At 37.7% G+C, this 22,161-nt stretch overlaps 1 protein-coding gene across 11 annotated transcripts in view; it reads left to right on the forward strand.

Annotated features, from left to right (window-relative positions):
• The window catches only part of PTPRM (protein tyrosine phosphatase receptor type M), a 499,983-nt gene that overhangs the window by 271,569 nt on the left and 206,253 nt on the right, over positions 1-22,161 (forward strand). For all 11 annotated transcript variants that reach the window (XM_087756312.1, XM_087756322.1, XM_087756360.1 and 8 more), the window contains exons 8-11: positions 21-329; positions 3,333-3,442; positions 8,433-8,634; positions 12,493-12,595. In XM_087756312.1, the coding sequence (XP_087612438.1) occupies positions 21-329; positions 3,333-3,442; positions 8,433-8,634; positions 12,493-12,595 (724 nt within the window). The remainder of the gene's footprint in view (positions 1-20; positions 330-3,332; positions 3,443-8,432; positions 8,635-12,492; positions 12,596-22,161) is intronic.

Here is a 22,161-nt window from a genome sequence, read left to right on the forward strand (position 1 = left end):
TTATGTTGGTAATTTTGCAGATCCAATGCGTGGGCCACGAAAACTTGAGGTTGTGGAGATCAAATCTCGACAAATCACTATTTGTTGGGAACCATTTGGATATAATGTCACACGTTGCCATCGATACAACCTCACAGTCCATTACCGTTATCAGGCTGGAGGGCAAGAGCAAGTGAGAGAAGAAGTAAGCTGGGATACAGAAAGTTCACACCCCCAGCACACAATTACTAATCTGTCACCATACACAAATGTCAGCATCAAATTAGTACTAATGAATCCCGAAGGACGAAAAGAAAGCCAAGAGCTTGTAGTACAAACTGATGAAGATGGTGAGTTTTTGTATTTACATATACATATACATTGTACGTGCATACTAAGTGATAGTCAATACGCTTTTCTATATAAGTGCATGTTCCACTTTCACTAAAATCTCTAACAGATTTTCTACCAACTTCAGCAATTTTAAGGCAGTAAAGAGTCCATTAAAAGTGTTATAATGATCTTTTACATAACCTATAACATCACACATCGTTTAATCATTTCTTCATTAAACTCATAACTTGTGCTTGAATTATGTTCTGCCTCTTAAAAGTTCCAGTGTCAGTTTGAAGAAGTTTCAGGTGATGGTCTCCACAGTATCCTCATGTAAGCTTTTCTATTGAGTGATATGCTCAACATTAAATATTTGTTCTTGATTTGCAGTTTCAATTTCTCTAGCTTTGGCTTTCCAACCACTGGATTGTGTTAGTTGCTTATTCAGACAATATATTCCATATGTTGACATTCAAATATATAGATATTCCCTTCCTTTTAGTAATTTTCGGCTAACGTGGGGTTTTCAGACCTCATTTTTTTATTTTGAGGAATAATTTCTGATTGTCTTTTTTGAAGCATGGACAGCAGAAGTGGCTATTGTGTCTCTGTAATGCTCTAGTAATATTGCATGAAAAGGTTATACCATCCTCCTAAGTCCTCTGTGATATTATTGTGATTATACACACTGAGAGTTTACTGGAGCTCTGTTAGCTACGATACCAAAATGGGACTTTCTTGTTGAATTGGTCAGGCACCAGGAATCAGTTTCACCTCTCCAGAACACTCTCTGCTGAGGTATAGCCCCTGAGGGCCCTCTACAAGTGTACTTTAGTTTTTTTGACCTTGCTTTTAACCATTTTAAAATACATACTGTTCAAAGAAACCTCATCAAATGACTGGCATTGCTTTATATAACAGATCTGTCCTCCTTCTGTTTTTATTGTCTGCAATCTGAACAGGAATAGCTTTGTATTTTCTTCCAGATCAATGATAGGTTTACTGCAAACATGTTGGAAAGATTTCTAGAAAAAACTTCAGCAATGATGAGTTCCTCTTGTAATAAATACTTGAAGTCTGTCATTTAAACCTATTAAATAATTTAATATATGCTGTATTGGTTTTGTGTAGTACTAATTTCTAATCAAAACATATGAGGGAATAAATTAAACAATTTAGGAATGTATAGTTGCTAATGCAACAGATTTGACAAAGCATAGCTAACAAAAAAATTGCTTAATTAGAATTACTTTTGCTGTCATCCTCTAATTTTGATTCAGTTCAATTGTAGGATGAGAAAGCTAAAGACCTTATTGTTATCTGGGATGTTTATGTATTTTCTTTAAAATTTGGAGTAATATTTTCTTATTCCTGGCCCTCTGGAACTTTACATTATTCCAAGACCTATTAAAAGCCAGCATCAGTGGTTGAGAGAATACCTTGGACAAAAGTTATAACTTTTTAGTATACCATACACTTTCAGTAAGGTACATAGATCTGGATGTAACACAACAGAATATACTGACCCAAATAATCATCATAATTTTTCAATCACACAATCATGTACGTTACAAGGGACCTCCAGAGCTCATTTAATCCAACCTTTTGCTCAGAGCAGATCGAGTGAGAGCAGATTGCTCCAGATCATGTTGAGTTTTGAATATCTCCAAAGATGGATATCCCACAACGTCTCTAGGTAACCTCTGCCAGTGTTTGACCTCCCTTATGGCATAACTGCTCAGAGTTTATGGCCTTCAGATAATTTTAGAGGGCTACCACAGTGTTCTGCTGTACTCTCCAACTTATTTACACTATATTTAATTCCTCTCCCTTTACACATAAATCATTAACCCCATGATTCCAAATGAGTTTTACCAGTTCTCTCCTACTTGGAAGCAAGGTTTAGTGCCCAAACTTAAGGTTGCCCTAAAGGTGTAATCTTACTGTTCCATGAAGGACTGGTAAGCCAGTTCAGAAACCATCACCTGTGTCCTTGGAGATTCCCCTTGGTAGAGCAAGGGACTCTGCGGAGACCTATGGAGAGGTGATTATTAAGTCTCAAACCGTGTAAATTCCCAGACCAAGAGCGTGGAGGAGGAGGAGGAGGATGGTGCTCTACCAGACCTAGCAACGGGAAGGAGTCACCAGGTGTCTTGCTTTCAGATCTTCCTGGTTTTTAACCATTCGGGTAAATCTCAGTAAGACGTCCGAGAAGTTAATTCACAAAAATAAAATTGCAGATACATGTCCATGTGCTGTTTACAGATCTCCTTCTCTGAAAACCGCATTGAAGTTGGCTCGGGGATGAGCTGATTGTTGCAGAACAAACAGGAAACAGAAGTAGATAGCTGAGAGCGGTTGACATACCTTTTATCAGAACATTCTGACATCCCTGACGCTTCAGAGGTCATTCTCATAAATTTAGAGACTTTAAGAAATTAACAGCATCAGATTTTCAGTTTGGCTGCTTCCTAATTTCCTTATGTTTGGCCTGTTGTAGCTCTTCAGGCCTAATGTCGGTGAGCGTCGCTGTTCTATGTAATATGTGGCTCGTCTTTCCAAGCTAACCATTCTAGTTCAGTCTGTTGAACCTTGTTACTTCAATGCTTCCTCATTTTCATGTATGAATGTTTAGTATGTTTTTCACTATGGGACAGTAACGCTATTGATAAGTAGGTATCACAAACAGATTTTATTTACAAGAATTTATATTTGAGATACCACCTCATTCCTTATAGAAAGCTGATTTGTCCTTTTCTTTCATCAGTAGTGTTTTACAGGAAAAGTGCAATGCTCACTAATTCCTTCTTACATTGAAGGTGACACATATGTTTGCTTAATGGCACCGTCTTGTTAAATAAATCATTCTTCTCCTGAGCTACCCTGGCCTTTGCTTCAGTCTTGGGGAAATAATAGTGGGACGGTTTTTATGCCTCAACAGCACAAATATTAAGCAGAGTGTCTTCTTCTGAAATTTTTCTCAAAACAGCATTTTTTCCTTTTTTTTTTTTATCCTTTAGTCCCGAGTGCTGTGCCGCTGGAATCCATTCAAGGGAGTACCTTTGAAGAGAAGATTTTTCTTCAATGGAGAGAGCCAGCACAAACATATGGTGTGATTACTTTGTATGAGGTACCTAGCATTTTCCCATGTTTTAATTTTTATGTATAGTTTTGATTTTCAAAAGTGCATATTTAGTAAGATAATTAATATTTTTTTCCAGTTTATGTAAAATGAATCTTCGTTTTTAAGATAGTAGCACTTACAAAATCATAAAATCAAGTATATAATGTAGGAGTGAATTATGCAGGACCCAAAATATCCCTGGGTTATCAGCTTTAAGAAAACTGCTATTTTTAGAACTATGTGATATAGCATTCTATCTAGTAATGCGGATCAAATATGTAAAAGATTGAAAGACAGATCTTAGTGAATTTTTAAAAAAATAGGAGACATAACACAGTGGTGGCAGTCAACATCACATTTAGATAAGACTCATTACAGGAAGCCTATTGTAATAGAAACAAGCAGGCATAATTAAAAAAAATCTACCATTTTTTAAATGCAAATTCAACAAAATTATATGTTGTTAGATGTCTAAAAATCGCTGCTTTTCCTCATGTGGAACATCTGCCTGAATACCTTTTAGAAAAATTGACAAAAGACTGCACAGATTAAGCTGTCAGACAGTAATCACTGTTAAGCTTCTTACCTGACCTTACTACAAAATTGGTATTGAAATGCTTTGTTTAAAAAAAAAAACCAACACCTAAATGAGATACGGTGTAAAAGAAAAGTTAAATTGAATGGTAACCTATTGATACTGTTTTGAAAACTATTTTATTGTAAGAGGATAAAATGTTATGAAAAAGTATGAACTGATTTTTTATAAAGCTAACTACTTTCCAGCTAGTTCAACAGTTGCCTGTCTTAAGGGATCAGAATGTTTTAGTTAATATGTTAATGTTTTTATTGATGTTAGGCTTTATGTACATAGAAACACACAGTGGTGAATCATCTTTCTACTTACAGACATGCATGAATGTCTATTTACATTTTGAGGAGTATACACACTGTATACATTCTTAAATGTATATACATGCATACCTCCATCAGATGTAATGGGAGTTGTGCAGGTATATCCAGAGATGGAAAAGAATAGCTTGGCCAGACTTTCTAAGGTAGTCAGGACTGTGTAAGTCTCTGAATATCAAAAGAATCTAGCATTCCAACAGTGAAGAGACTATTGAAAAGAAAGGAAAATACTGATATATCCTTATACTGTTTATCTAATACACCTCAAAGCAGAGACGGAGGGAGCAAGGCAATCAGTTAAATCAGAAACTTGATTTAATTAATTTTTAAGTACAAGATACCAACAGACTAATGCAACCAAACCATCCCTTGTTTTAAAGATGCCAACTCAGTCCAGCCAGGTGGCTGAGTATGAACAGACACCTAGTCACTGAAAGCTTATTTGTCAGTACTTTTTCTGCCCTGATGTTTGCTCATAAGCCTAAAATGTATCATAAAGTTTTTATAAATATGACTGGTAAACTACCAGGAGGCCAACAAATATACACAGTGAATCACAGCGATGTTTTACGCATATACTTCTGGTGTATTTTAGGTAACTGAAGTAGCTCACAGGATAAGATCCAGACAAATTAGATGAAATTTAGGTACCTGTGTTTTATCGGTTGATTTAGACTATCCATGGTGTCTCAGTAGGCACCTCTCTGGCTGATCGTTATGCTGCCAAGGTAATGCATCCAGCACAGCTCCAAATCACCCAAGCTTGAGAAGTGAGTTGTCTGTCTCCTGCCTACACCTTGTTCTAAGCCAAAGCTTAGACAAAGAGGCATCTAAGCCTTGGCTGTGTGTACATCAACAATTCTGATCTAAAAAGCCTGGCCACTAAAGCTGCTCTTATACAAACATATGCCATATTTGGTATGTTCATGAAAACTATGGTGCTCATGGCATTCACCTTTCAGAGAATGGCCTAGCGGATGAGCACTAACCTAGTAAGGGGAAGGCCTGAGTAGGGGACATTTCAGCCTGAGGGATTCCCCAATTCATTATAATCTGCCTGCCGGGGAGTGACTCAGGCACAGAGCCGCAGCAAGGGGTGAATGCCCTTTCCATACGCCTGTCACCCGCCACTGGCCTATACACAACCGGGGTGAAAGAATTGTAGTGCCAGGAGGAAAGCAAGTACAAGTGCAAGGTACTTAGAATCATAGAATCATAGAATCATTAAGGTTGGAAAGGACCTCTGAGATCATCGAGTCCAGCCCTTAACCTAACTGCCTGGTCCACCTCTAAACCATGTCCCTAAGCACCACATCCACACGTTTTTTGAATACTTCCAGGGACTGTGATTGCACCACTTCCCTGGGCAGTCTGTTCCAGTGCCTAACCACTCTCTCCGTGAACATATTTCTCCTAATATCTAATCTAAATCTCCCCTGGCACAACTTGAGGCCATTTCCTCTCATCCTATCACTTGTTACTAGGGAGAAGAGACCGACCCCCACCTCACTGCAGCCTCCTTTCAGGCAGTTGTAGAGAGCGAGAAGGTCTCCCCTCAGCCTCCTCTTTTCCAAACTAAACAACCCCAGTCTAGTACTTTAGTTGAAGACACACAGCTTGGGTGAGGCAAAACTGCAAGTATGTAAGCCTGAGTCAGACCTAGGAGCATGGTTGCTCTTTCCAGGGCAAGCTCTTCAGCTGGTAGCCATTTCTTATAGGGGCAGCCTTAAGACTACAGCAGCAGACACCTTCTTTCAGCAGGAGGTGCCAGGGTCTTGATCCCAGCAGACAGATGAACTTAATGTGCAGTCCTGAGTCTGCATCCCTGCTCCCAGAGAGAAAGCTTAATCTCATCTCTGTGTCTAGCATTTCTTACTCTGAGTACCTAACTTCCTATGTTGTTAAAAATCTCATAACGTAGTGTGTTTTCTGGGGCCAGGCATTTGTTTTTAGTGCCTGAAGGAGACAATCTTTTAATATATGTGATGAGAATAACTGTGCATTGAAGTATCAAGTATTAAAGTATTCATTACTATTGTGAAATTAAGTGCAAATCCAATTATTTTACCAATATTTAAAGAAAAAAAACCTTTAGATTAAGAAATGACATAATGACAAATTACAGCATTTTGCTCCTCTATCACCAGTATAGGTCCACGGTTGTAGGAATAAAGGGATTAGTCCTTTAGGCAAGGTTTCATCTAAATTTGATAAAAATACTCAACATCCAGTGAGAAAATGACCCTCATGCCCTTTTTTTTCATCACTGCAAAGCTGAACTGGCATTAGCAATGGTGGACATAAGAAATTAGTTTAAAAAAAAAAAGTAGGAAGAGTCTTACAAGCAGGAGTGAAATACAGGAACAGTGCAAGTTCATTTTAACCAAGCAAAACACCTTTTTTCCTGTGTTCTGCATGATCCATGGAAGAACTTATTTCATTGCAGAACACCAGCCACGTAGCTATCTAATAAGTAAACACTGCAAAAAGTTTATAAGAACCTAACATAGACTGAAGAGTCTCTGATAGCCTGGTATTATTTTGAATAAAACTTAAGTGAGATTTTGGAAAATCCAGTTAAGAATCATAGAAATATAGAAAACAGAGTTAGAGGGAGCTGCAAGAGGTCATTTAGTTCACATATCTGAGGCAAAACAGGATCAGCTGTATATAAAACATTGCTGCGATGTAGTTGTCTAACCTGTCTTTTAAAATTTCCAAAAAAAGTTATGACCCACTCTCCCACAAGCAGACATGACAACCGTCAGAAAGGGAGATTGTTTTGGTCAATATGGAACCTTAAAAATAATAAAATAAATAATAAAAATAAATAAAATAATAAAAGTTCAGATATTTGGTAGTGTAATCTTCTTCTGTCTTCTAAGTAGGAGGGTTAGTTGAGCGGTTTTTAAGGCACTTTCTGTTCAATTTATGGATGAGGTGTTATAGAGGATCTGCCTGTATCTACTGAAATAATGTCGGGGTTTAGCTAGATGGTATCAAAGTTGTTATTACTAATTTTCAGCACTTTATTGATGTTATATTAGATGGGTCATATAAAAATCAATTTTCATTAAGTCAGAGGTTTTAGGCAATTGCAAGTGTTTAAGGTGTGTAATGTCGACACTTAGATGTTTCTTTGTATTGTTTTATGTGTCTTCTTGATTATAATTATATGGAATAAATATAGCAAGAAGAATGTCAGTTTTCACTTTATATAATAAGAGTGTTGGAATTATTTGCATACAAATGAAATTTTAAAAGTAAAAAGGAGGGATGAATCATTTTTACTTTTAAATTTTTTAATGGATTTCTTATTTTTAAATTCTCATTACAGTGCATGGAAATTAGTAATTAATAGAAGAAATCTGGATCAAGTTTTACTGTGAACTTATATTAACATTTCTAATGAAAACTAAAAATACTGTTTGAATCAAAGAAGGAACTGAGGATACAGTATACACTGCATATATTACTTAACATTTTATCTCTCCTTTCCTCCAAATGAGAATCTGACCTAGGTACAATATAATAACCTGAAAATTTCCAAATTAGCAATTACAATAGCTAAGCTTCAGACTAAAATACAAGCTTTACCCACTTTGTGAAAAATTTGCCTTAAGCTGCCCTTATCATTTTTCACGGATAATCTTATTCAGAGCAAAGTGTAATTATAGTGAAGTCAGCTGGAACTGGGGGCTACACCTTCTGTTATTCACTTATCTGTTTTCACCTGGTTGTTTTGGTTCTGTTATTGTTGCTGATCAAAACCAACAGTAAGATGAATTCAAAAAATGACACTGGTAAAGCCAGCATCTTGAAGGAATTAATGTAAGCCTGAACCCATCCTTTAGGGTTGTAATCTAGCTGCCTTTAAGTCTCTGTATCTATAAAAGTAATAACTCATACCAGTAATGGCTGAGTTTCTGTGTCCCTTCGTGGGATTCGGGATTTGAAGAGTATAAGAGAGTAAGATAGCTTATCAGAAAATGTCTGACAGCGCATACATCAGAAGGGTTTACTGGATAAAGATGCAATCTCTGTCCATCTGCTCAAGGCAGTTTATAACTTTCTTATTCTTTTGCAGATCACCTACAAAGCAGTCAGTTCCTTTGACCCAGAAATAGATTTATCCAATCAAAGTGGACGAGTCTCAAAGCTAGGAAATGAAACGCACTATCTCTTTTTTGGACTGTATCCTGGCACTACCTACTCTTTTACCATCAGAGCCAGCACAGCTAAAGGTTTTGGACCTCCAATCACAAACCAGTTCACCACTAAAATATCAGGTACTTGATTAAAGAATATTATTGTTTGCTTATGATAATGACATGGGTGGTTTTTTTGTTGTTTACTTCTCTGATAGGATTTAACAAGCAGCAAACTGAAGAAGTGAAATACATGTTCATCCCTGAAGATGTCAGTGACATACATTAACATATCTGAAGAACTTCCAAGTGCTTAAATATCGGCTTGTACTTTGAAATTTCTATTCACAACTGTAACTTGTCACCCAAGAAACCCTATGAATTATGTGCCTGCAGTCAGTGCCAGCTGCTGTTGCAACATTTAGCATAGGGTTTTTTGGACATGAGGATGAGGGTTCCATTCAGAGCTTAGTCAGCCTTGACATGATTCTAAATTAGTACAATAACGGTGCTGGAAAATCTCTTTAATGAGCCATGAACAATTGAGAGTAGAGCAGAAATACTATATATCTAGCGCTCGCTTAGGAAGTGTAGCTAACTGCCAGCTTGCGTATGTTCCTAGCAGGCGTGTGGACTGAAGTGGATATGAAACTGTATTAGACAAGAACATCAGGACTAGTGGTTTTCAGATAACAGCAGCATGACTCTGTCACTTCCGCAGATCCATGAACAATATTTTAAAGCCCTCCGAGAGGCAGGGGAACACTTCATTTCTCTAGCGGTTGGATGCAATACTATTACATACTCTAAAATGCTTATGTAATTGATGACAAAATGTTTTGCAAAGTTACAGTTGAAATCCCTTTACTCTTCAATCCTGTACAATCTTCTTGGGAATTAAACTGACAGTTGAACTATGGTCCCTTGATAATATTCACAGAAAATTACCTTATTTATTTGTGATCAACTTTGCTTTTCAGAAAGGATAAAGGAAGGCATTTGGGTACAAAATATTCTTTCTCTTTTACTCTCATTCTTTGTACTTTTCCCCATCACTCATTTTCTTTCCTCACTGGAATGAAAAAAAGTAACAAGTGTTAATCAGAAATAGAGGAATTTATTTTTTCTTTATAGGAAAAGGCCGTTAATGCAAGGTGGAAATTATTGCCAATACAGGTGTTTGTAGAGAAAAAAAAGTTGTTAATTTTCAAGTTAGAAAATTATTCTTTATAGAAAGTCTAAACATAATTAACACTGATCAGTAATGATAAGGTTAATTTTCCATTGCCTTTCCTATACTAAGCAGAAATGTTCTCTGTCAGAAATCAACTTCTGATGTTGCAAGACTTGACATGAGTTAAGACAGCAGAATCAGCCTTTATTAGAATGGGGAAGGACGGAGACTATTGAGAGTGGAAGAGGATCTGGGCATTTGGGAATGGTGCTGGATCTTAAATTGTTGTTCTTTTCTAAATTCGATATGTCACCAACTAAAACTCATTAGTCTAAACAGACATTGCAGGCATGCTTGGGAATGAGACTAACCTCCAACCTGCCGCGAGGTTCTGCGAGCTGTCTTGTATGCACTCCACTCTCATTACTTTGTGTTAGTTACTGTACTAACAGGGAATGTTTATGTTTGTGTTAGTTACGGTGCTAACAGGGAATGTTTATGTTGTCTTTGGGTAGTTAAAGCCAGTCTCTTGATGAATTTAAAATAGAAGCAGAATGCATACATTTCTAGTATTATGGAAAAATCACAACTGAGATTTTAGCTTTTGAATACGGTACGCTCTTTGCAGTGCTGTTGGCCTGTGATCTCATTGTCTCACTGTAAGGCTTTGAGGCTCTTGATGTGGCCAGTGCTCTTCATTTTGGAGAGATGTGCCATGAAAATGCTGAACATTTATGGATAAAAGGTTTCACTATTTTTTAGAACAGATGAGGTGGCAACAGTGCATTCTGAGCAATTTCTGAATTGAGTCATTGCATTTTAATTTGTCTGACTCTAGACTGCATTTTCATTTGAATAAAATACTCTTAATTTCCTGCCTTAAGTGTTTGAGTAGTACTATTCTGTACTGTAAATAGTTGCCATGTTTCATTCTACAGTTGTGTGACTGGCACTGATGGATGAAGTGATCTGTATGTAAATACGTATTACCGAAAGCACAGCTCGTAGCCGTGCCTGCTATCAAAATTGATGGGCACTCTATTAGAAGACTGTTTTCCGTTGCATATAACTTTGTGAAAAGTCAGCTGTGCGGGCTGAAATTTTGTATGCTGCCTTTCATACTAAGAAGAATTTCATCCATTTCAGGAACATGGCTGACATCATGAAAAATTCTGGTGGCTGATACATTACTGAGGTGCTTTCAAACAGGGATTTAAATATTTAGCAAGAAGAGAGACATACTCTGAGCCATCACTCTGAAAATCTGTCCAGATTTGGGCAATTTGTAAATGTTGCAGTTTGCACACAAATGGTGGAAACTTGACAGAATTGAGCAGCGAATGTCACCATAAATGACATCCTCACTAAATAGATTTAAGTTCTCCAAGCATTTAGAGCCTTGCCTGCCTGTTCATCAACTCAGTGTGGCCCAACACAGATAGATAGTCTCTAAGGGCCTTACCTTTTAGTGCATCTGAGCTTTCTGCTGCTGAAGATCAGGTGTGCAGTTGCAATAACTGTGAACACAAAGAATATCTCCTGTTTTCTCTGTTTATTGATAGGCTCCTTCTTAAAGGAAAAGAACACTTTATTAAAGTGTTAATACAATCCTTACTTGGATATATAGGGCAATATGGATAAAGTAGAGAAGTTCATACACCTTTCAGGTAGATGCAGCTACTGCTGGGAAGGTGAAAAGGATTGGAAAATACACTTGAAAGAAAGACATTGTTGGAGCTATTTAATTTGCTAGAGGAGCCTAGAGGTTGATATTATCTGTATATGGAGCATAATACACTCTGAGTAACTTCATCAGTGTGATACACAAAGTATCCAGTGGCTGGAAGATGAAGCTAAACAAATTGAGATGCCAGATATATCTCCATGTTCCACATAAAGTAAAATTAGCCATTGGAAGAACCTGCTAAGGAAAAGATCTTCTCCCCCACCAAATATATTTTCTTTTTCAAGTAGGAATTAGTTTAGGGAATTTCACTGCCCTGCATTATTCCTGTGGTCAGAAACGATCATTGCAAAGACCACCTTTTGCTTCTATAGCCTTTAAATCTCTTAATTGTGTATCATCATTAACAACTGGACAATAAGGATACAACAGACTGCTAAACAATCAATTAACCAAGCAGCCTTCCATCCAATATAATGATAAAAATGTGACTAGATGATAGCACTGAAAAAAGTAGCAGCAGTAAAATACAATAACTGAGGCATCGTTTCATTTAATCACAACTGTAATTCCTTAATAAAGACGCAGTTTGCAGAAGTGCTATTGAGTGTGGCTTCAAACAAAGACAAGTTCTCATGGTGATAATCCTGCTTCATTATTGTAAATTATGTCTGTGGTGGACAATAGACGCAGGACAGTTACAGCACTAGTTAAAATTTCAGGAATGGCAGATTCCAAGAGTGCATCCTAATACCACTGACATACTGAGAAAGCTGGGCTCAGTTTCAAAAACTATAGTCACTTCAGCATGCACATTTGCAGATGCTCTTCTTGAGATAACTTTTCATTTCCAAGTCATGGATTCTCAATACTTTCTGCAAACTTGCTCCTACTAGTATCTGTTTCCTGTCTTGAAATTGGCAGTGAGCTGGGATTTCTTTGTTTGGTTGTTTTTTTTTTTTCCCCCTGAAGTTATTTAACAGTTGTCTCGCACTTGTGTTGTAACAGAAAGCATCTTAGACCTATAATACAGTGTTTATACTTGAAGAAGTCTTTAAAATTACCTATTCAAATAAAGGTACTGCTCTTGAAAGAAGAAATACAGGAATAATGATTGGTTTTGCCTCTTTTCTTATTCTAGCACCCTCTATGCCACCATATGAACTTGAAACACCTTTGAATCAAACTGACAGCACCGTGACAGTCTTGCTGAAACCTGCACAGAGCAGAGGCGCTCCTGTCAGGTACTGGGGGAAAAATCTTTATAAAATTAAAACCAAATGGATTAATTTCTTGAACATGTTTTCTGGGGATTTTCTACACAGCAATCAGTGTCTAAATTCATGTCTGTATTAGCTCTAATTAAATTAAGTAACTGAAGAAAATGAAAGTGCTTTGATGTTGAGTGTTCGTGTATTGTTTAAAGGATTTGATCCAGATGCGAGTGGCTTGTTCTTTGAAGATAAGGAACAAAGCCATAGTTCTGTTGTGTGGGTGGCTTCTTTAAGGTAATTGCTTACTGCAGTGTTATAAGTTCAAGGGCATATCACATTTTTTATGCTGAGCTACTGTCTCTAATATTCACTCTTCTTGTTACTTCACAGATTTCAGATAATCAACTCGTAATAAGTTAGCCAATTTAAACAATATGTACTGTAACATTCATAAAGTATTTACATTTAATTGACCGTGATAGCAGAAATAGAAAAAAAAAATCAACCTGGAAAACCAGTAGCTTGGGTTCTTTAGTGTTACATAGTACCCATTAATGAATTTCCAGTTTGCAGAGGTTTATTTCACTGCCAGATACACGGTACTGTGCAAGTCCTTCATTGATTAGAATAAAAGATGCCTGCTTTTCAGTGAAGAAAACAGAGGAATGGTTAGAGTATTTTGAATGAGAACCAGTAATGAGCTCAATACTCTGAATAAATGAAAATACAGATGAGAGAAATACAGATTTTTCAGAGGTTTAGGGTGTTTTTCCTTTTGGTTAATCATGTATCATCGAAAATGGTTAATTCTTTTGTTACTGTAGGAAGAGTTTCCACCTGTAGTGAATGACTATCAATTATTTTCATCATGACGCTAAGGTTTTTGTAATTTCTGTTTGTCTAGGAAATACAGATCTGGTATAGTCATATATGCGTGAATGAAAAGAAATGTTCTTTCGGTTTCTTGAAAATATTTATTGTTTCATATGATTAGGTTTTTTTACTATGCAAGATATTCATTGTTGCATTATATATTATATTTATGTAGGTTTGCATTTAGGAAATGCCATCCTGTTGGTCATTCAGACAAGCTTTTAAAAAGAAAATGTAGCACTTTGAGGAGGTCTGAACCAGCTGAGAAAAAAACAGAAAGCAATTAAAGCAGATTTAATGAAACTGTTTGATTTAGCAGATTAGATTAGAAACAGAATGATTTGATGTTCGTCTTACTTCATCTCAGAAAGCTATAGTGTAGTCCTTCTGAATTCAAGCATCTGGATTAAAATAATGCCAGTTGGAGTCATTGTTGTTTAAACACAAACATATTAGACCATTAATAAAAAAACAGTTTCATGCCTTTTATCTGCATCGTGAACTAAAGATGATTGACTCCTATAGCAGTAGTGACACATCAGAAACTTCACTGACAATAGAAAGGAGCTAGTTAGGAGATAAAAGTGTGCCAAGTAAGGGGATGAGTGGTTAGGAAAATAGGAGGAGAGATTTAAAGTACCATGAAACTATAGAACTGACAGATGAACACAGAGCAGCAAATTTACCGAGGTCCTTTGCAACAGGTCTTATAATAAAATGAATGCTGACTGCAAACGCGCAATGTAAATACTGAGTGAAGCAGAGTGAAAATTAAAGTAAGACTTTCTTAATACTTTTAACATTTTATTGTGCATTATACTCTCAAGCACACTGTCATTGCATAGCTTGCAGAACACATTCTGCACATGGATTTTATCATCTTAATCTGTATTCATTGGGTGTTAAAAGTTTAGTCATACTTCATTTCTGCACACCACTAAGCAAGATGCCTTGTCTATTGATTCTTCTACAGCTACCGGCTTGGTTAATGCAGATTTTTGAAACTGCACTAAACTTGCAGTGTAAATGATTGTTGTTGTTTTATTGATCAACACATCAGCCATGTCACATAAAATTCTTTAATTCCTGAGATGGATAAGGAGAGCACAAATTCTACCATTCAAGTCAACAAAGCTAATACCTGAGGTCATTCAGAATTCCAGCTTTTTTTCTGTGATTAAATTCTTTTTCTCTACTTAAATATGAAAAATCCTGATATCTTATACCTTATTTAGAGTCTGCACACAACCACTACAACATAAAAGGAGAGAAAGGGCAATGCTGATTGTTTAAATGCTGATTCAAAAAGCAGACTTTATCGAAATATCTAGGAAGCTCTGTTTACAATGATAAAGTACACATTAATCATGAAGGCCAAATGGCATTCCAGGTTGTTTTAGAATTCATAAGACTGGACATGATTAAAATGTATTTTGTCAGAGTTTTAATACAACAAATACTGCTTGCTCTGTCTTCAATTTCAGGTCCAGCATGTTTTATGCTGTTGCTGTGTTTATTTCAGGGAGATTATTTTGGAATTCTATATGTTTAAAGCAGTAAAGCATTCAGTAATGACAAATGTATGCACTTCTTTAACAGCTGGCTAAGCTGTTTTGATTGTTAGAATGACTGAAATTTGCAAGGCCTTTTTAAATTAATTTAAGATGATGGCTCTGTGGGAATTGTGTAATATATGTCTTATTGTGGATATTCTCTTTTTTTCAAAGATGTGTATGTAAGAGTCAGTAAAGTTTTAAAGAATTTGCATAAAAAGCATACAAATGCAAATATTATTTTTTTTTTATGAGGGCTCTTCAACATCTATTGAGGGACTCACTCTTCCAAAGCAGTATCATTTGTGCCTTTTACTTCCTCAGGACAGGTTAGGGTAAAGACTCAAAGATCCTGGGGCCAATTCTCTGCAGGTACATAGATTGGTCAGTTCCATTTACTTCAACTAAGCAATGCTAATTTATTGCAAAGATCTGGCTCATACACAGAAATGAAAAATGTAATGCTCGATGACTGCATATATTTAGTGTTATTAATATATTCATCTATGTTAGAAAGAGCTTTAGATTGTTTGCCGCATTCCATTATAAAAGGTTCGTGTGACCTTCTCTGGAAAAGTTTTCCTGCAAGCTTTTAGCTTCAGCGGGGAGAAGCAAGTTTTCTTTGTCGCACAGATTTCCATTCAGTCTTGCCATGATAAAGGTTGAGTGTTTCCACTTTTATCTCGCTTACGTAATGAGCAAAATGCTGTCACCATACCACCCTCCTGCTATTCTGTGCCACATCCTTAAAAAGCCTGAAGAGTAAACATCACAAAGATTTTGGTCCAGATAAGACCGGAACCACCTGGCCACAGCAAGCACTCTGGGAGCAGCAGACTGGGGAAAGGAGCAAGAAGGATAAGAAAGAAGGCAAGACCATCCAGGCTCTAGTCTGCCTCCTGGTCTCTTTCTCATGTTATGTGACAGAGCATGGCTCAGCTGGATTTGCCCCATAAGCACTCTGAATACAAAAGTTTCAGGATATTTTCCATGACCTTGAAGAGACCACAGGGTACTTGCATTGCTGTTGTGACTACACGGCAGCCACAGGGCTGGGCCTCAAAGTTGCAATCCACTTCTCAGAGAAGAAAAGGTACTGGTATCTCAGTCTGAGTTTCTGGGTTGCAATGTAAGGCTGCAGCATTAATTGCCCTGCATGAATTATGGAGGCAGACATCACGAGTACAATTATCAATTCAGGATAACTGAACAAATGAGTTATGAAATGGGAGAATGCCGATTTGCACAATAAGAGATGTGTTAGCATTCTGTGTGGTATGGCAACAGTACATGCAAATAAAAGCATTGCAATATCTGTGTTTTTAGCTCTGTCCTCTCACAATTGCTACCTAGCACATTATGTAACACTAGCATGTTATTGTAAGTTCCTGCTATTCCCAGTGACATTACATGGTAACACAGTAATGAGAAAAAAGAAAATCTCATGTAGACACAGCTGAGGAGAGAAATATCAAAACTGTGCATTAACCAAGAGAGATTTGGAAATCTTCCCAATAAAATGAAAAGTGAACTTTGGCCTTTCAAGAGCTCGCTGATAAAACAGTCTAGGTATTTGGCGGATTTATGATAAAGAAATGGTTATGTTGCAATAATGTTACTGTACATGTTCAAGCAGCATTACTAACTCACTAGTATTCTGAAATGTCATGTTCAAAATAGCCTTTTGAAGTACTGTGAGACCAAAAGGTCTAAAGAGCATTACTGTCCATTCTTTAATTTGCTTGCCACAAGCATCTTTTCTATTGTTTAAGGGTCTGTAAACATAAAGACTTGAATTTTATGCTGTAGGGTCAGCTCTTGCCTGCAAACTGTATTTCCAAATCATAGTTTTACAACCTGTAAGGCAGCCAGTAAACTTGTTTGAGGATGTCTGTGATACAGAAGGGACGGGGTTTTATTAATGCCCATAATTGTCTCTTCTTTATAGCAACAAGTATAATTATTTACAGCAGAAGGGTCAATTTCAGTTTCATTGAGGGAACAGTACAATAATTGCTTGTGCTGTAAAAATGCTGTAATTCTTTTTTGTTATGCAGTAGAACTTGTCCTTGGATTTTTACTGTGACTTGAGTTAGAATTTATGGTACATGCTGCCTGGGCATGCGTGGTGCAGCTTCACATGTCCTGCTGGCTTGTTCAGAAATTTCCATGGTCCTTTTGCTGTGACTTCTCACATAGTCCCTGGGTAAAAGGAACATGGATTCTTGATTTCTTTTGAGTAGTAATTTGTGTCACTGAGAACCCAGCATGTAATGCTATCCGTCATTTAGCAGTGTGATTAATAAAAATTAATGTATCATAAATAAAGCAAGCTAGAGCAATTCCAGAATAAAAGAGAGAATAGATTATTCTAAGTATCTGAAGAGATTATTTTTCAGTTTCATAACTCACCAATACTTTCTCAAGGGTTTTGATTATAATTAACAAATGAAAAATATGCTGTGCTGTTATGAGGGTCTGCTTTTTTATTTTTTTTTACTTTCCTTCTACATGCTGGCCTTAAGTAGGATGCAGTGGAGACCATATCTTTGCATAGTTCCTAATGCTAGTCTTCTCTGTATTGCTTACCTCTCATTCTGACAGTGTGATAGTCCACTTCAGCTAGGCTAGTTCTCTGCTAGCATCCTTTGGACCACTGGGTTTTTCCAGTCTTCCTGGTGAAAGATGAAGTCCAGCAGCAATTCAACCAGTGAATCATAAACTCTTGGAACTCATACCCTGTGTTGCTGGCTCTGAGCTGCCAGCTTCAGTCAGAATTGATAAAACATGTTTTTCTTAGACTTATTAAAATGAACAGCTCGGTCTTTGAGTATGCAATGAACAGAACAGTGTGATTTTTCCATGATCCCTTTCCAAGGAATGGCTGCCCAGCTTAGCCTACTTAAGTTCAGACTTTAGGCATGCATATTTACTAGTGAAGTTTGTATGCCCTGTGCTGTTCTCTGGTACTGAGGCCACCTGGCTGAAAACAGTCCATGTTCTTACTGCTGAGCTCCCAGGCACAATGACCACCTACAGGCTGCCAGCTGGGAACAGGCACTGATTCATGTCTAGAAATTTTGGTGAGAGTGGTAGCTGGCTGGTGCCAAAGCCCTGCTGGGGACCTTTCTGACCATTTAATAGGGAGGACAGTGTTGCATTTCTCTATTCGGTCTCCTGTTATGCACATAGCTTAGATGGATTTTAGGCAGCTCAGTGTTAGCAAGTCTGAGCCACCAGCCCGTTCTCAAGTATCTCTATGTTCTCAGTAAACCGGTAGAAACCTCTAACTAGGAGCACAAAGTTCCTAAAGCTCCTCCTAGGCAAGCAAGAGACCTGAAGTCTTTGTTCCTTTCTAACGGGACTTTTAGTGTGTTATATTTTAGATCATCATTGAATAAAAACAGAAATAATGGACAGAATAAGGAGAGTCTCCATTTGATTAGACAGATTCCTTCATGAACGCTCTCCCGGTTCTCTGATTCTTCTTGTATTTCTGTCTGCATGCTAGGCCAGCCTCAGCAGGAGACCACAGTAACGCTGTTCAGATGGCTGGGGGTGGGAGCAGTATGGTGAAGACCTCTCAGGTTGAAAACATTAGTGAACCCTAGCCTCCAGTTTCTGAGAACATGCTCAAGTCATTAGGTTATTGTGGAAAAAGCTGGCATGACTGTCACATCTCTCATGAGACATTTCTGTCCTAAGCAGATGTAGACCTATACCGTAAAGCCCCAAATAAAGTGCCTTTCAGGTCTTTAAGCATCTACTTCTGGCTGAGTTTAGGTAGTTCCACAATTATGGGCACGTTGAGCACCCCATAGAGACAGTATGAGAGGTACAATCCCACCTTCATCTCAGAGTAGCCCTCTGGAGTTGTAAAGAGACATGTTTCTCTCTCCCACTGAGTGTGTAGGGGGCTGAAGTGAATTTCTGGGCACTTGCCTTGAGAGAGAGAGAGGTGTTTAATTTAGGGACCATAATGAAAGAGTTATGAACATCACTGGAAATTACTGCATTGCATGATTGTTAGAAGTGTACTCAGTTTATACATACCTGAGTTCAAATGCAGAGCAACCAGAGCCCTCCTTGAAAATGTAAGAAAGAGATGGTGTTGCCCTGTGTTTACTGAAGTATGCCCGGGATTTGTTTTCAGTTTACTGTGTGCTGTGGAAGGATTGAAGGGGGAGTATGTGAGTCAGCTACTTTTCCCCGAGTGGTTGTTGAACCAGATTATGTGGCGATGTGCTTTCTGGAGACATTTTAAAGTCATTTTCTGATGATGCGTATCACAGGAGCTGTATGTTGGTTTGTAGCCACAGTGCTGAGTGACCCATTCTGAATTCCTGTGGTTAGGAAGTGTCAGGCACACATAACCCATTGCTGTCTCTGGGAGCTTTCACTGTTGATCTTACTGTGTATTATGCATGTGCGCTTCTCATATCCTTAATGTCAATGTGAAATTAGATTTTCCACTGTGGCTTATCATCTCACTACAGTTCTTTTGTTTTTTTGGAGGTTTGAATCTCATTGGCATTTTTGCTCTCAAGTGCTGGATGCCAAAGTGAGATGTCCCAAGTGAAAAGCACGGCATCGCTCTTAGTGATTGTTCTAAATTGACTAAATAAGCACTCAACTCAGTCTTGCAGGTCATATTGGAAGCCATACCTGCTTGGGCCCTGTTAGTTCTGAAACCTTGGCAATGTTGCACATCAATCTTTCTATGCTTCAGCTGTGTCATATACTTTGTACTTTTTGTGGTTCTTGAGATTCAGTTGCTTTTCCTTCATAAGTATTTAAATTAACTATGTATTTTTAAGTGGCTCACGAGAGCTCTAAACCAGTGGCCGTGATGTAAGCATGTGTTCATTGTGCTGTATTGTGAAGTACTGAATTATCAACTGACAAGTGGCCCAATAACATTCTGCATGTTTTGTTCATAGATATCAAATATAAATATAACACATTATAATCCATTTGGCAGTAAAAGTAGATCCTGCCTGCAGCATTGGATGGGAATGCTGCACAGAAAATATTGAATAGCCTTCAGGATTAACCTCCTACAAATAGGATGAGATGCAAAATTTGCATTTTATGAGCTAATAACAAGGATGCATGTTGTAAGATAGAGGCTCATTTTTGGAAATAACAGAGGAGAAGAAAGTGTGTATTGGTGGCTTGTGGTATGACTGTGAATCATCAAAACGTGACGGTCTTAAGGGTCTTTTCCAACCTTAATGATTCTATGATTCTATGATTCTATGACTGTGAAACAGGCAAATAGACTGTACTCAGCAGGTGCGGTTTCCAGCAAAGGTGACAAGCTATAAATGCCATTTTACAAGACACTGGCAGGACCTCATGTGAACTTCTGTGTCTAGTTCTGATCTCCCAAGAAATACTAATTTACTAGCACCACAGCAGCAGAGTGTTATGGCATAAATGATCAGGGAATTGGCAAACCTGTGTTACACATGGAGGGACCGAGAGAACTAGACTTGTTTCAGCTAGCCAATTAAGGCCAAGAGAAGACATGGTTGTTTTCTAAAAATGCATCAGAGGAATAAACTTCAGAGAGGAAAAAGAAAAATTTCAGTTCAGAGAGCATGTAAATAAACAGCTCAAATAGAAGGTCTCTACCCAGTGGTGAATTGAAGCTCTGAAACAGGTACAGATATAAATGTCAGGAAGGTGGTGCTAGATTAATGTATAGAAGTTATTATGAGATGCAATATTGTGTGAGAGTTAGTCACATGGCACTGTGGTGCCAAAAGTCCCTTTTCAGTTTTCTGTACATGACAACCCCCAAAAAAGCACAAGCTTTTGTCAAGATGCTCACACAGACTAGGGTTGACTTCATCAGGGAGCCAAAAGTCAGCGGGGTTTTTCTCATAATTCAGCTTACAACACAGAAGTAACCTGTACCATTTTAATTGCCTTTTCCATGGATTCTTTGGCAACAGTACATTTTCATACTGCCATTGACCTTAGGATTTTTTCTTCCAGTATTGTGTTTTTTGAGCAAGTTTATATGAGCCCTTTATTCCCTAGCAAACACTAAATGGCTGCATTAAAAAAGATTCTGTTACTAATACATAAATGTATGGCAGGAGGACTGTGGTTTCTAGGACAAAGTAGTTTGGGGGAATTCCTAACTCTCAGTATGAATAATATTTGATTGACTCATTCTGTGTGTACTAAAGCATTTTGATCATGCATTGCAAGCAAACAAGTGAATGCTTTTATTTGATATTAAGTAGTATTAAAGAAGACAAAAGAATAAAGAGGAATGCTACATGGAAAGAGGAAGAAAAGCTATAGATGTACTCTGAGTGAAACACTGTCATTTCCCATACTGGATGCTGAAAGAGTGCTCATTTTACTGAACATTAACGTGAAAACTTTTCTGTTACGCTGTTCATTTAAGTAGGAAAGGAAATCACTGGCATTTACAACAAGCATCATGACTCTAAAGCATTGCTAAGTAAAAGCTAATCTGCTCAACTGGATTACATTAAATGACATAAAGAAACGTTAGAGTCACTTACTGGGCTCTACAACTGAAAGCAGCAACTCTTTAGTCAGGAGCAGTATAAATGCCTCAGCCTAAAACAGTCTCAGAAAGCGGTAGGATAGATTTCTAAGGCATTATAAAAATGTTGAATTTAGGGAAAAATTACCATGGGGAAATCACGCGAGGGCAAATGAATTAACCATGTTCTCACATCTAGAGTTGAAGCTGTTTTCAAGATTAGTCTCGTAGGGTAGTAGAAGCACAAGGCCAAAATCTCATCTGTATTTAACAGTTGTGCTAATCCTGAACTGTGCAGAATCTTTTATCTACGGCCAGATTTCCTGTGGGAAGAGCTGTACAATGTCATGCTGCCAAGGTTTCTATGCCACCTAATCCTACCAGAGTCATTCCCAGTGCAGGGAGGAGGAAGAGTTATACCTTCACTGACAGAATAGAAGGTCAGCCTTGTATTTATCCACAGAAGTCCTGAGAAACTGGGGACAATGCCACAAAAACTGACTGTTTTTCTGTCTCTGCCTGCATCATTCTGCACTGCTGATTAGAGTGCCCTGCAGAGCCTTTTTGTAGAGAAGAAAGGATGAAAATGAACACAGACAGTAATCTCTGTTTCCAAATTGCTGGACCAGGACCCACTGCAT

Source organism: Nipponia nippon, unplaced genomic scaffold (assembly GCF_047370975.1).
Source record: "Nipponia nippon isolate SJK-2023a ecotype South Korea unplaced genomic scaffold, ASM4737097v1 scaffold_1, whole genome shotgun sequence".
NCBI classification, from domain to species: domain Eukaryota; kingdom Metazoa; phylum Chordata; class Aves; order Pelecaniformes; family Threskiornithidae; genus Nipponia; species Nipponia nippon.